Genomic DNA, 13,135 nt, shown 5'->3' with positions numbered 1-13,135 from the left:
GAATTATGGCATGAGTATGGCACAAATATTAGTATATCATTTATGTGTCATAAAATGTTGAGTGATAAGAATAACAAAAGGAAGTAAAGGAAGGTTTTTGTTCATTCTTTGTTCTTCATAGCAGAATTTGAGAGAGAGCAAATAGGGGAGGAAACCCTTGAATATTCGGTCACTAGGAAGGGGAAAAATTGAAGGTAAGTTCTTGGTGCTTAGCTTCTATCTTGATGTTCATGAGTTCTTCTTGATTCTACCCTAACTCATGAAGCATATTTTGATTTTTGGTTGTTGTTTCATGTTCTTTTGATGAAAAGTGGAAGATAGGTGAAGTTGAGCCAAACAAATGAGCATGCATGTGCCTTAGATGCTAAGGGGAAAAATCGGCTAACATGTTGTGCTTTAAAATGATGAAATGGAGATTACACTTAAGTAAAATCATAGATATGTGATGATTGATTGGTGATATACATGTTTAAATAACAAGCATGCAAGTTAGGCGTGAAAGAGTGATTTGGTAATAAATCTGCTTGGGACAGCAGCAGTAATGTGACTTTGGAAAATCACCATAAATTGTGGGAGATGAATTAGAAGCTGAATAAATTATGTAATTAAAGCTTAATGAGTCTAGTTTCAAATGAAATAAACGAGAACATATTTTGAATTCTGTACAATGAGAAATTTGATTTGTAATAAAGAGTGGTCAGATTAGTCAAACAGTGAAACATGGGAAACTTTAAGAAAAATCTGGTACTGACTAGACATACCAAAAATTCTAAAATTTTTATGGATAGAAGATATATGAGTCTATTTTCATGGAAAATTAACGCCACTTGATTTGGAGTTTCGTAACTCTAGTTATAAATGATTTAGTGACTATTGCTCAGGAAGACAGCTTGCAGTGAAATTATGATTATGTGGTAAACATTGACAAAAATTTGTTAATGAGTTGCTTATTGATTTCTTATAAGCTTACTATGATCTGTAGGTGTGGTTGGCTGAATATTGTAAGGGGTTAATACGTAGTTTGTATTTGAATAGTTAGATTAACGTGTTAGAAATCCAATTGTAGGCGGTTCGTGTGTGGATCTCGTCAGCATATCGTCGCAAACAGGTGTGTAACTAACACCCTCTTTCTTAGTCTAGATCGGCAAAAGTCGAAAAGCCGAAATACCGAAAATCGGTATTTTGTAGATTTGCTAGTGTGCGAATGCTCGTGAGGTAAATCGATTAATGTTTTTGGTAAGTTGCAATGGTTGGACTGCAAAGTGCATGATTTCTATGCCCTCGATATTTTTGAGCTTAATGGGCCAAAATTGGAATGATGGGCCAACGGGCCCAATTCGGTAAGAACCCTCGGTAGTGATTCTGTTAGTACGTGAAAGGTAGGAATATGCATGAAAAACCCTAAAATAGATAAATTACTGAAATACCTTTAAAAGTGGAAAATCTACAGTTTTACCCCTAGGAGATAAATTACCGAAATACCCCTAGGGTTAAATTGACCTAAATGCATGTTTGACTGTTTTTATTTACTTCATGCCATATTGTTATTATCTGATGCATGGGACTGGGATATTGACGGAGGAAGTACTGAAAGTGGCTTGTCCACGTACTGGAGGCTTTGCCTCAATTTACTGTTAACTGAGTAGCAAGGCTGCAACTGTGGAGTGTTGGGCTGGGTGGGTTGAGCTACTCCCCACATGGAGTGTATGGCTGGTACGGGTGGAGTGTAGTGGTTGGTGGGTTGAGTAGTCTCCCCAAATGGGCTTGCATATGTTTACTGTTGTTGTATTTATTTTGAAATGGGCCTATGGGCCATACTGTTATCTGAATAAGGGGCTAAGGCCCAGTTTATTGTAATCTGAAAAGGGCTCTGGCCCAGTACCACTGTTACCTGAATGGGCTTAGGCCCAATGGGCTTGAGCTGACTTGGGCTTTGAATGGGTTTTCCTTACACACTGAGTTTCCCCAAACTCACCCCTTCTTTAACCTTGCAGGTGAGCCTTGATATGGGTGACTTGGAGCCGGAGGGGATTCAGAGTGGCCATGGTGAATACTTTTGGGTTTGAAAAAGAGATTGGTTTTCTTAAGTTATTTTTAATTACTATTTAATTTTTGGGTTGTAATAAGGCCATTTTAACTTTATTTTCTTCTTTGATTTTTCTGGGATTATATTATTAAAAACAACTTTAAATTGATGGATACTAATTCAAATGGGCTAGACTTAGGGCGTGATTTTAAAACGATACTTGTTTTTTTTTAAAATAACACGACATCACGAATATTCGATTTACCAAAGATAATCACTCAAAGAAATTTCAACTTGTTATAACCAAGTGTGGCAATGGATGTGGGCATGTCTAGGATTGGATCCAATCGGAGAGCTTGGTACTTAAGCAGCCTTCATGGCTCACCTCCTCTATTATGGATACCTACCTGGTGCCCAGCTTCCATTCACTTGGTTAGTTTGACAAAAGTCGGCTTTGTAAAACACTAAAAAGGGAACACGGGTTTTTGACTTCAAAGTGGCACGTCAGATTCGGCCTTAATGTCTGAGCCGGGTTTGGGGTGTTACACACATGTTCATTATCCCTTCTATGGGCCGACATTACATGTATCACATAAATCATGAGCTCAGACCACAACTCATCAGCTCAAATCACATAGTTCCTCGTGACATGTGTAATGTTTGTGTATTTTGCGATTATCACTTAAATATCCTGAAATTTGTTGATGCAATTTGGAGTTTTTGCTTTTAGATTCTCAATGGTTAGTCTCTTTTTCTGATTTTTGTGTGTTTTGGCTTGAAACTTTCTTTTTTCATGGTTTCTTTTTTTTATTCGGGGTTTATGTTGGAAATTCATTTAGAAAAGTAGCCAGGGTAGGAACATTAGAGTTTTAATTTCTTTTTTAAAATGGGCGTTCACCATGATATCTAATGTAATGCCCCTTACCCGTTTCCAAGGCCAGGATAGGATACGAGGCATTACCGGACTTAAAATTTCATTCGAATTAAAATCAATCAAATACATGTACATTGTCCCTTCTACGGGCCTACGAGGGCCAAAACATACATCGGGGGTGATTCAGGACTAAACCGGGAACTTTAAAAACTTTTGGGAAACTTAGAAATATTTATCACGAAACAGGGTCACACGCCCGTGTAGGTAGGCCATGTGGTCACACAGGACCGCATGGCTTGGGACACGCTTGTGTCCTCATCCCGTATAACTCTCTGTTTATGATGTTAGCAATAAAATAGGGTCACATGGCCAAGGCACACACCCATGTCCTTAGGCCGTGTGTCACACACAGCTTAGGCACATGCCCATGTGGACAACTTTGAAGCTATTTTCCAAGCCATTTGTCACCCTCAATTTCATACACACATGATTTGTTTTATTACATGATTTGTTTTATTGGCCAATAACATGGCACATTTAGACAATTAAAAGTCCACAATTATAGCTCAAGCATGACATTTCCACAACAGCATACACATACATAATACACCATTCTTATCAAGTCTAAACCTACCCAATCACGTGTAATATGCATCATTAAAATTACTTCCATCTCAGACATTTAAGTCTTAATTATCACCAAGCTAAAATGAAACATTTCCATAATCAAACATTTATGCAATATAACACCATCCATCTCTAGCAAACACCCACCACCACATCATAAAGGCATTGGCACATGCAAGCATGTATAATGAGATTTACAACACAGTAATCAACATAAGTCACAACTCATGGTCATACACAAATTGAACGATAAATCATTATAGGCCATCACATTAGGCTACATTAATAATGACATAATTACAAAAGACAAAGCCCTATACATGCCATAAACTCAAGTGCTTGAATACTTATACCCCAAGTGGTAGCTTGATAGTGAGATAGAATCTCCCACAATCTCCAACCCAAGCTAGCTTACAGACCCTATAAGAGATGAGAAAGGAAGGGGAGTAAGCTATAAAGCTTAGTAAGTCTGTATGAAAATAATAAGCAACTTATTAACATGTTTTTTTCTTTGAATTTGACAACTAGATCTACCATTTTAATCCATGGACTTAATTTTTCTTCTTAATTGCATAAATGTCTCCAATTGGCAAAACCATTAAGAATTTAACCATTTTGAGCACTAAAACCTAACTGTCATTTTGAACAAAAAAAATTCAACAATCCACTGACAAATTACACAACTATCAACAAAAAAGTATTTCATTATTCCACATCATACCACTGTTTGTATCTTCTTTGCATAAGCTTCAATATCCCAAAAGAAAACACCAAATCTATTAAGAAAGAATGGGGCATGATCAAAATTCCTATGCATGATTATATTTCATTGGTTACTTGAATTTAGTAATCAATATATGATATGAACTTGTATCTGTCATGAAAATGTACTATTCCTTTAAGACTTCCATTTCTTGTAGAGCCTTTGAAGGATCATATCATCATAATATGTGTGAAAATGTGAAAGATGCATATATTGAATATTGGGTACTTCAAGAAAGGTAAAGAGCCAAAGCAATATAGCTAAATATTGTTGACAATTTTGACAAAAAGTTAGAACTATAGTTCATATGTTTATGAGCTTCTCTTGTATTAAAGAACTATATTTTTATTTTTTGTTTAGTACACCAAAACCACACACCAATATTAAGGGAATTAATTGTTGTAAAATGGAAAATTTACCTTTTGGTAATCATCAAATACACTAGCACCTCCTTGATTATTATGAGTATTAAACTTTCTCTATTCTTTATTCTTCTAATCAAATAAATTATAAAGAGTATTAATTGTATCAATATCTAAACATAGATAAAAACTAGATTTTTTTTACCTGGGCATTATTTTCAAAATGGATAATGTTGTTTCAAAGGGGCACAAACGATTTTTGCAGTCTCTATAAAAATATGTTAGTGAATCTTTACAAGGTCAGGTACGGAAGATTAAGGATGCTCATGCATGTAAGGGCATGCCTAAAGAAATTAAAGAAAATTTTGTTTTCATGAGAGTTATTTGTTGAAGGATTTCAAAAACTATTTGAAACTAGTTGAAAGCCCTTCTTCCATTCAACATTATGAATAGGGAGAGAAAAATGGTAACCGTTCTTCCTTTACTTCATCTACATTAGCTTTTGCAGATTCAAGTTCATGAACCTCATCAATATATATATTGAATTTGAACTGATCATCAAAGTCTCCAGTTCCTCTTTGATCAACAAGCGATTACAGCTTTCCAACAACGATGGGTGGCCAAAATGTTGGGGTACGATTATGAGGTCACTTATTGGAGGGGAAATCACAACTTAGGTTCTGATGCCTTTTCAAGGAAGCAACAGGTTCAGTCTGGACAACTACTTCAAGTTGCTGGCAGCTCGATTATCTTTCAACTGTTGGCAAGAGTCCAAGACTCTTGGCAGACTGATTCCAAACTTAACAAACTGTGTTTAGAAATTCAGCAGCAAGCATCCTCACATCCCAAGTACTCGTGGGAAGGTGGCTTATTAAATTATTTCCTGGGATTAAAACAATAATCTTGATAGTGTATTTGTCTGGTTTTTTATGCAAATGCACCGTTAGTCTTTCATTACCATTTAACTAAAAAATCATACAAAGGTTTTCAATAAAAATTGTTACGTGGGTAAAGTTTAGGCTGAATTTGTAAATGGAAAAATATATAGGAACTTTCCTATATAATTTCTCACCTCTTTACTTAAATTTAATGTTAAAACTTAGTAATTGTTTAAAAAATTAATGAAATATGTGAAAATATAAAATTAGGACATAGAAATTATTAAAATGTGATTTTATGCTTTATTATATAGTTTTCATGCATAAAATGGCTTATTTTATATTAATTTGAGCATATTATATTTTTATGACATAAAGTGGGCCATGCATGATTAAATAAAATAATAAAATATAAAACTATATTTAATAACTCATTCTAAATTTTTTCATTAATAATTTGGGTTTTGATTAATTAATTAAATTGGATAAATTTCATTCTTTGGTCCTCTAATTCATTGATTTATTTTGGACAGGTCTAGTAGCTTTATTTGATTACAAAATCGTCCAAATTAGGGGACCAAGTCAACCCAAAATTTGGCTGTACATGGCCCACTCTTTGGTTTAATTGCACAAGGTCCTTGAAGAGTTCAAGAAATTAGAGATTTACCTGAAGATTTGTGCTTGACCGAGTCTTAGTCCTAAGTTGTTTTGGCACTCAAATTGACAAAAAATCAAGCAAAAATCAGCTCAACTTCGTCAAATTATGGCTGGCCACCCATGGAAGGTGCTTCAAAAGATGAAAACTCTTATTTTCAGTAAATTATCTTTCTCTCACCTATACATAAGACCTCACTTTCACATTTCTATTCATCCCTCATCATTCATCATTCTCTCTTCTTTCTAAATTCTCTTAGCCTTTTCCATTACCCACGCCTAGAATCATCTCTTCATAGAGATTTTAGCAATTAAGCCTCTTAAAGAGCCCTTGGTCGGCCACCTTGGAGAGCCATCAGCAAAGGAGCAAAGTGAATGAGCGAAAGAGCCTCATCAGTCAGAGTCTTGGGTGACAGCCACTTTGATTTGGGTTTAATCTTTCCTTTCTTTAATTTAATCTGAAAATGTTTGCTATGTGTTCTTTGTTCTTGTTTACAACAATTTTAGCTTAATTTTATTTAAGCTAGGATGATTATTTTGATTAAATAATATTTATTTGATTCATGCTTATAATGTTTGTACCTCAATCGATTATTGTTTCAATTAAAATCAAGTCTATATTTCTTGCACACGTGATTGAAATGCACTTGAATTAGCTGAGCGATCCTAACCGGACGACAGCTAGTGGAAACATAATTGAAATGTGCATGCTCAATTTAGATCTTAACACGATTAAATTGCAGGTTGCATAAGAGCTCTAACCAAGCTCTGTTATCTGCATAATTTTTAGATTTGTGTGATTAAACTGTTTCAAACCTAACACGTCTCTGTTACCTCACACGAATGCTAAAGAACCATTAGTAAATAAGGATCAGTAAACTGCGTATTTACTAAGTAAAGGATTCCAAAAGGACCTAATGTAGTTTCCAAACTCATGAAAGATCGAGTTGCCATAGAATGTTTTTCTGAATATTATTCAGCATGATGATAATAAATTGAGTTTAATTAAAGTAATTGTACCAGTTTATTTCTATTATAATTGTTGCAAATTGTGTTTAACTCTGCTAAAATCTATTTCATTCGTATAGTTGCATGTTTAGGATAAATTGCATTAGGGATCGTTGCATTTATTTTAATATACTTAATTTTAATCATTACTTCCAAATCATAATGTGTTTTTATTTACCAAATTGTTAATATAATTTTACAATTAAGTGATTTAGCACAAATACAATCCCTGTGGAGATGATAACTTGATACTTACTTATTATTTGATAACGGTTGTGTACACTTGTACAAACCCTAGCGCTACAGAAGTCCGTGGTGAATGTTAGCTCGACTAGGTATTATAGGGCTAGGAAAACAGTGATTGAGAAGAGTGCCAGAAACCACCAGAATTGATTTCGGCAATATGGTGTCAAGCTTCGTCAACCACCAAACCACATTCTTGTATCAACAATTTTTATTGAATAATTAGGATTATACTTTTCGAAATAACATTTATAAATTTGGCGGACCATAATTATATTCGCCACCATCTAGTAAAGATATTATTTTGAAGATAAAATATAAAATAATACTTTTCAATTTTTCCATAATAAAATCCTTCACATAGTTTAAATTATTCAAGTTGTGAAAAAATTAACCACAAAACTATCTAACCGTGCGAAGTTGATATTAAAGAAACAAGCTTATCATAGAAATTGAAGCTTGGCCATATGACTTTTCCAAATTGATTAAGTAGTAATATATTTGATTGGTTGTAATTTTCTCAAACTTTCTATATATTTGGAACAAAACAAAAGGAAAAGCCATTCTTCCTTTAATTTCAAAACCAAATAAAAACATGGCACCACACCTTAATATTGTTCCTTCCATGTTTGTACTTTTATTATTATTCATTTCAACCTCTAAAGTTCAATCAGATGCTTTTGATGTTGTTGCCAAGTTTGGCGCAAAAGCTGACGGGAAAACGGATTTGAGTAAGGTGAGTTCAATTGCTCTTAACTTTGTACCCCAAAGGTGAAAATATGAAAAAATTATATTTCAAACTGATGTGTTTATTCATTTCATTTTAGCCATTTTTGGATGCTTGGAAAGAAGCATGTGCCTCTGTAACTCCATCAACAGTTGTGATTCCTAAAGGGACATATTTATTATCAAAAGTAAACTTAGAAGGTCCATGCAAGGCTCCTATTGAGATTAATGTTCAGGGCACTGTACAGGCTCCGGCTGATCCTAGTGCTTTCAAAGACCCTAATTGGGTTAGATTCTATAGTGTTGAAAATTTCAAAATGTTTGGCGGAGGAATTTTCGATGGTCAAGGAAGCATTGCTTATGAGAAGAATACTTGCGAGAATCGTGAATTTCGTTCCAAACTTCCCGTTGTCAGCTTTCTTCCCTCTTGCCAGAATTTATTTTTCTTTTTCCTCTTATTATTATTATCAAAATATAATTATAACTAACATCTTTTTTTCGTGTGTTACTTTGCTAACTCAAAAATTAAACAGAATATAAGGTTTGACTTTGTGACCAATGCATTGATACAAGACATAACTAGCAAAGACAGTAAACTATTCCACATTAATGTTTTTGCTTGCAAAAACATTACCCTCGAACGTTTGAAGATAGAGGCACCGGACGAGAGCCCAAACACAGATGGGATTCACATGGGCAAATCAGAGGGGGTCAATATTATTGCCTCTGACATTAAAACTGGTGATGATTGTATTTCTATCGGAGATGGCACTAAAAATATGGTCATAAAAGAAATAACTTGTGGACCAGGACATGGTATAAGTATCGGTAGTCTTGGAAAGTTCCAAAATGAAGAGCCAGTTGAGGGAATCAAAATCTCAAACTGCACCATCACTAATACTTCGAATGGAGCTCGAATCAAAACTTGGCCAGGCGAACATGGTGGGGCAGTATCAGAAATACATTTTGAGGATATTACCATGAATAATGTCTCTTCCCCTATCCTAATTGATCAACAATATTGCCCATGGAATAAATGCAAGAAAAATGTATAACATTCTTATCAAAATCCTAATTGAGTGACAATATTTAATCGATCATTGAATCATTGTTGTGTTGATGCAGGAAGAATCCAAAGTTAAACTAAGCAACATTAGCTTCAAGAACATCCATGGCACATCTGCGCTTCCAGAAGCTATCAAGTTTATTTGCAGCGGTTCTTCGCCATGTCAAAATGTGGAACTTGCGGACATTGACATTAAGCACAACGGAGCTGAACCCGCAACATCCCAATGTTTGAATGTCAAGCCTATAACTAGTGGCAAATTAAACCCGATTCCATGTTCCGGCCCTGTCCCAAAAACCCCTAGCGCCACCGCTTAAAGCATACCAACAAATTCAATGCAATTGTAATTAATATATTTATTCATATTATATAAAAACAATTATTTTTCATTTTAATTCTTTGCTATTAATAAACTTTTGCTATGAATTCAATGCTTTTAATATACACATCAATACAAAGAGCCGAAATGTGATGAAATTTAGTTCATTTAAACTAACAACAAAACCATTACTGAGTTTCTATATTGAATTAGAATTAATTATTGAAGTTTTCTTTATCTAAGTATAATTTTTTTATAAAATCCATCTTCCAACGCTGTACTTTTAAGGAAAAATAAAATATTAAATTCGAGATTCTAATTAAAAAAATTTCGTCGTCCAAATTTTTTGCACAACATATTCCTGTGTTATTTGTGTACTTCTACATATGATTATATTTGTGCATTGGTTTGTTTCTTTTTCCGTTGACTTTACATTTTTCATGGAAGAAGATGTAATGGTTACCATGAGATATGACCAGATCATTTTGGGTGAACGGATATAAATTAAAGGGATTGAGGATATCCTATGAGGCTAAAGCACAAACGAAAAATTCATTGGACGAGCACTTGGCGAGTTGTTTTCATAATGATATATAATAAGGAGAGATCGGTCATGGCACTTAATTACAAACTATTTGAGCTTTAATCATATATCCAGTGGGCCTCTCTACTAGCTCTATACAACCCTGATGGTTTGCATTTCAATTGATGAGATGAATAAATAAAATTGATGAATTACAGAAAAAGATCGAATGTATCACTATCCGTAGTGAATGGAATTTCTCGTTATAAAAGAGAGATGACTTAAAGACTAAATTAATTTAATCGAGTTATTATTTAATTAATAGTAATCACTTAACTGATGCTTGAAGTAAAAATTAAATTAATTAATTATCGCAGTCTTGTTGAACAAGATAATTAAATTCATTTACCCATAGATTCTAGTGTGGTAAACATGTCATGAATTTAACGGAATTAGAACTAGGTTTGGAAAATAATTTAATTGCGTGAATTTGTAAAAAAAATTTCAATTGATTAATTAAATTATTAATATTTTGGGAAATATAAAATTTTTTATTTGGTTGGCTAAATTATATGAGTCGATTAAATTTCTAAATAACACATACATTTATACCAAATACATCAGATAGACCTAATGACCCATCTCACGTAAGATGGGCGACAACCCTATCTGTAAAGGGTGTTGAGGCCCATACATATTCCTACTAGAGAATTTTGTATATTCTCTCTTAAAATGTTATTATATTTTTTCTTCTTCTTGTTCAACCAAGACTCTTGCGATTTTTCTATAAATAGAGACCATAGGCTTGGTCAACCACACACGATGTGAAGCATCGACATTGTAAAACTTTATTGAGATTTAATTTCCAAAAAAAATTCTAATTTTGATTAGACTTGGAATAAGGAGTAAATTGCATGAATTTCAATTTTTGAGCCTAGGGACGAAATTAGAATTAATTATAAGGTTGGAGGCAAAATAGTACTTTTGCCTAGAAAGTGAAATGGACTCAATTGAATGTGGAAATTATGGAATTGATGATTAAATTTATTTATATAGATCCAGAAGTATCGAACAAAGAAAAAAGTTCGAGGAAAAGAAAAAGTCTCGGATTAGAAGATACAATCAATTCTCAAGGTAAGTTCGTATAACTTAATTAAGTATGAAAATGTATTGATTTGATTATTGACTTGTGAGAATTATGATATGTAAAGGACATGTATATGTAGCATGAAAATGTTGACACATGATATATGTAATTGATGAAAAGGTACAAGAATCTGTTCAAATATTGATTTCCGATTGGATAGTTGATTACCGTTATAAATGGGGTCCTGCATACATTGCAGTAAAGGTTATTCTGAAAGGAGTAACCTTTTGCTCTCATAATGTAAAGGAATTTCACCCGAAAGGGTGACACTTGAAAAGGAAACGTACACTTTGTGTGTACACTTGAAAAGGATTTGTAGACTTTGTGTGTACACTTGAAAAGGAAACGTACACTTTGTATGTACACTTAAAAAGAATTTGTACACTTTATGTGTACACTTGAAAAGGAAATGTACCCCTTGTGTGTACACTTGAAAAGGAAATGTACACTTTGTGTGTACCATTTGAAAAGGGAATGTGCACCTCGGGTGTGCAACTGGAAAAGGAAAGGTCCATCGGAAATTCAAAGATTTAACTGAAATGGAATAATAGGTGAAATAAGAAGAAATTAACATGATGAGCTCATCTATGCATATTAGTGTTTTTGTACTAACCAAATTGGTTGAATGATTGTGAATAGGCAATATTTGCTAGTTTGCTAAATTGATGGTGTAACAACCCAAATTCGCTCGGGCCCATGAAATAAATAAAAATAGAAAAAAAGGGTTCATTTACAGTCCATTTACAACAAACAGGCCTCAAGGCCTGATAAGCCCAAAACCCACTACACTTGAGACCCAATTGGTCTAAACCGATAGCCTATACCCGGTTACACTTAAAAAACCCTTGGCCCATGTACTAGAACCTGACCCAAATTAATAAAGCCTAGTAAGGCCCAATCCTTAATTTGAATCAGGAAACCCTAGGGTTTCCAGAAGCTTCGCGCCGCAAGCACCACGCCTCTTCGTCTTACGCCGTTCCAGTCGACACCGTGATTTCATCCCAATATCACGCCGTAATCAACGAACGGATCAACGCCATCCCACTCCTTGCCGTGAGATCCTCGTTGATACTTGCAAAAGAAGGAAAGAGCTACGACAGAAAAGAGGCAAACAAGGAAAGAAATCGAAAGATTCTTTCCCAAAAATGTAACCGGGGGTTATAAAACCCTCTTTTTTTTAATTTGTATACACGTTTTTTACACAGAGATTCAATAAAAACAGAATACATTTTACACTAAAAGAAACCAACAGTCGACTGGAGAGTACAGAGGTGATTATTTTATTCTTTTTTCTCTAAATACATACTGATAATAAAAAATAGAAGAAAAGAAACGTACCGATTTAATCTACGTTGGAAAAGGAAACTTTCCAGTTTCCGACCGTCGTAAGTGGCGGCGTTGGCGGGGGCGCGTGAGCGCGTGCAAGCCTCAGACGGAGTCTCGATAGAACTCCGAGGACATCTCCCCAACCCTCTCAGAGGGTTTCTTTCTTTTTTTTTTAAAACAAGGTTTCAAAATGATTTCAGGCTTGATATTTGGCTTATATAGCCTTACTAAAATGGTGCCTTTTTGCTTTAAACCAAATAGCTTCAAAACGACGTTGTTTAAGCCCAGGATCCGTATGTTGACTCGAAACCCGGATGAGATCTGCGTGTTTTCATTTAAAGGGGAAATTGTCCAATCGATCCTTCCGTGTTTTAAAATTTTATAATTTCATTTTACTTTTATTTTAAAATTGGCCCTAACTTCTATATTTGTTTCAATTTAGTCCCAATGGCCATTAAAACCTATTCTGAGGAACGACGTCGTTTCTAGGATTAGGGCTAATTGCCCAATGAGTCCCTCTGATTTAACGCGCCTTTTAATTTGGCCCAAAAAAATTCATTTATTTGTAATTAACCCTATTTTTTTAAATTAAA

The 13,135-nt window shown here is 34.3% G+C and overlaps 1 protein-coding gene across 1 annotated transcript; it reads left to right on the top strand.

Annotated features, from left to right (window-relative positions):
- The first annotated feature begins 8,003 nt into the window (after positions 1-8,003).
- Positions 8,004-9,622, top strand: LOC107942090 (polygalacturonase). Its single transcript, XM_016875732.2, has 4 exons — positions 8,004-8,171; positions 8,263-8,571; positions 8,695-9,210; positions 9,287-9,622. The coding sequence occupies exons 1-4, from the start codon at positions 8,031-8,033 to the stop codon at positions 9,542-9,544; spliced, it is 1,224 nt and encodes a 407-aa protein (XP_016731221.2). The 5' UTR covers positions 8,004-8,030; the 3' UTR covers positions 9,545-9,622.
- Positions 9,623-13,135: the final 3,513 nt, after the last annotated feature.

Source organism: Gossypium hirsutum, chromosome A04, assembly GCF_007990345.1.
Source record: "Gossypium hirsutum isolate 1008001.06 chromosome A04, Gossypium_hirsutum_v2.1, whole genome shotgun sequence".
Classification (NCBI taxonomy): Eukaryota; Viridiplantae; Streptophyta; class Magnoliopsida; order Malvales; family Malvaceae; genus Gossypium; species Gossypium hirsutum.
The sequence above is the reverse complement of the archived record's forward strand: the minus strand, read 5'-3'. Positions and strand labels throughout refer to the sequence as shown.

What these genes read in the sequence shown, in the direction of transcription:
- LOC107942090 (XM_016875732.2), top strand. Translation starts at nt 8,031, where the DNA reads ATGGCACCACACCTTAATATTGTTCCTTCCATGTTTGTACTTTTATTA. An exon ending in GGAAAACGGATTTGAGTAAG is followed by an intron (nt 8,172 to 8,262) that starts GTGAGTTCAATT and finishes ATTTCATTTTAG; the next exon opens with CCATTTTTGGATGCTTGGAA. An exon ending in TTCGTTCCAAACTTCCCGTT is followed by an intron (nt 8,572 to 8,694) that starts GTCAGCTTTCTT and finishes AAAATTAAACAG; the next exon opens with AATATAAGGTTTGACTTTGT.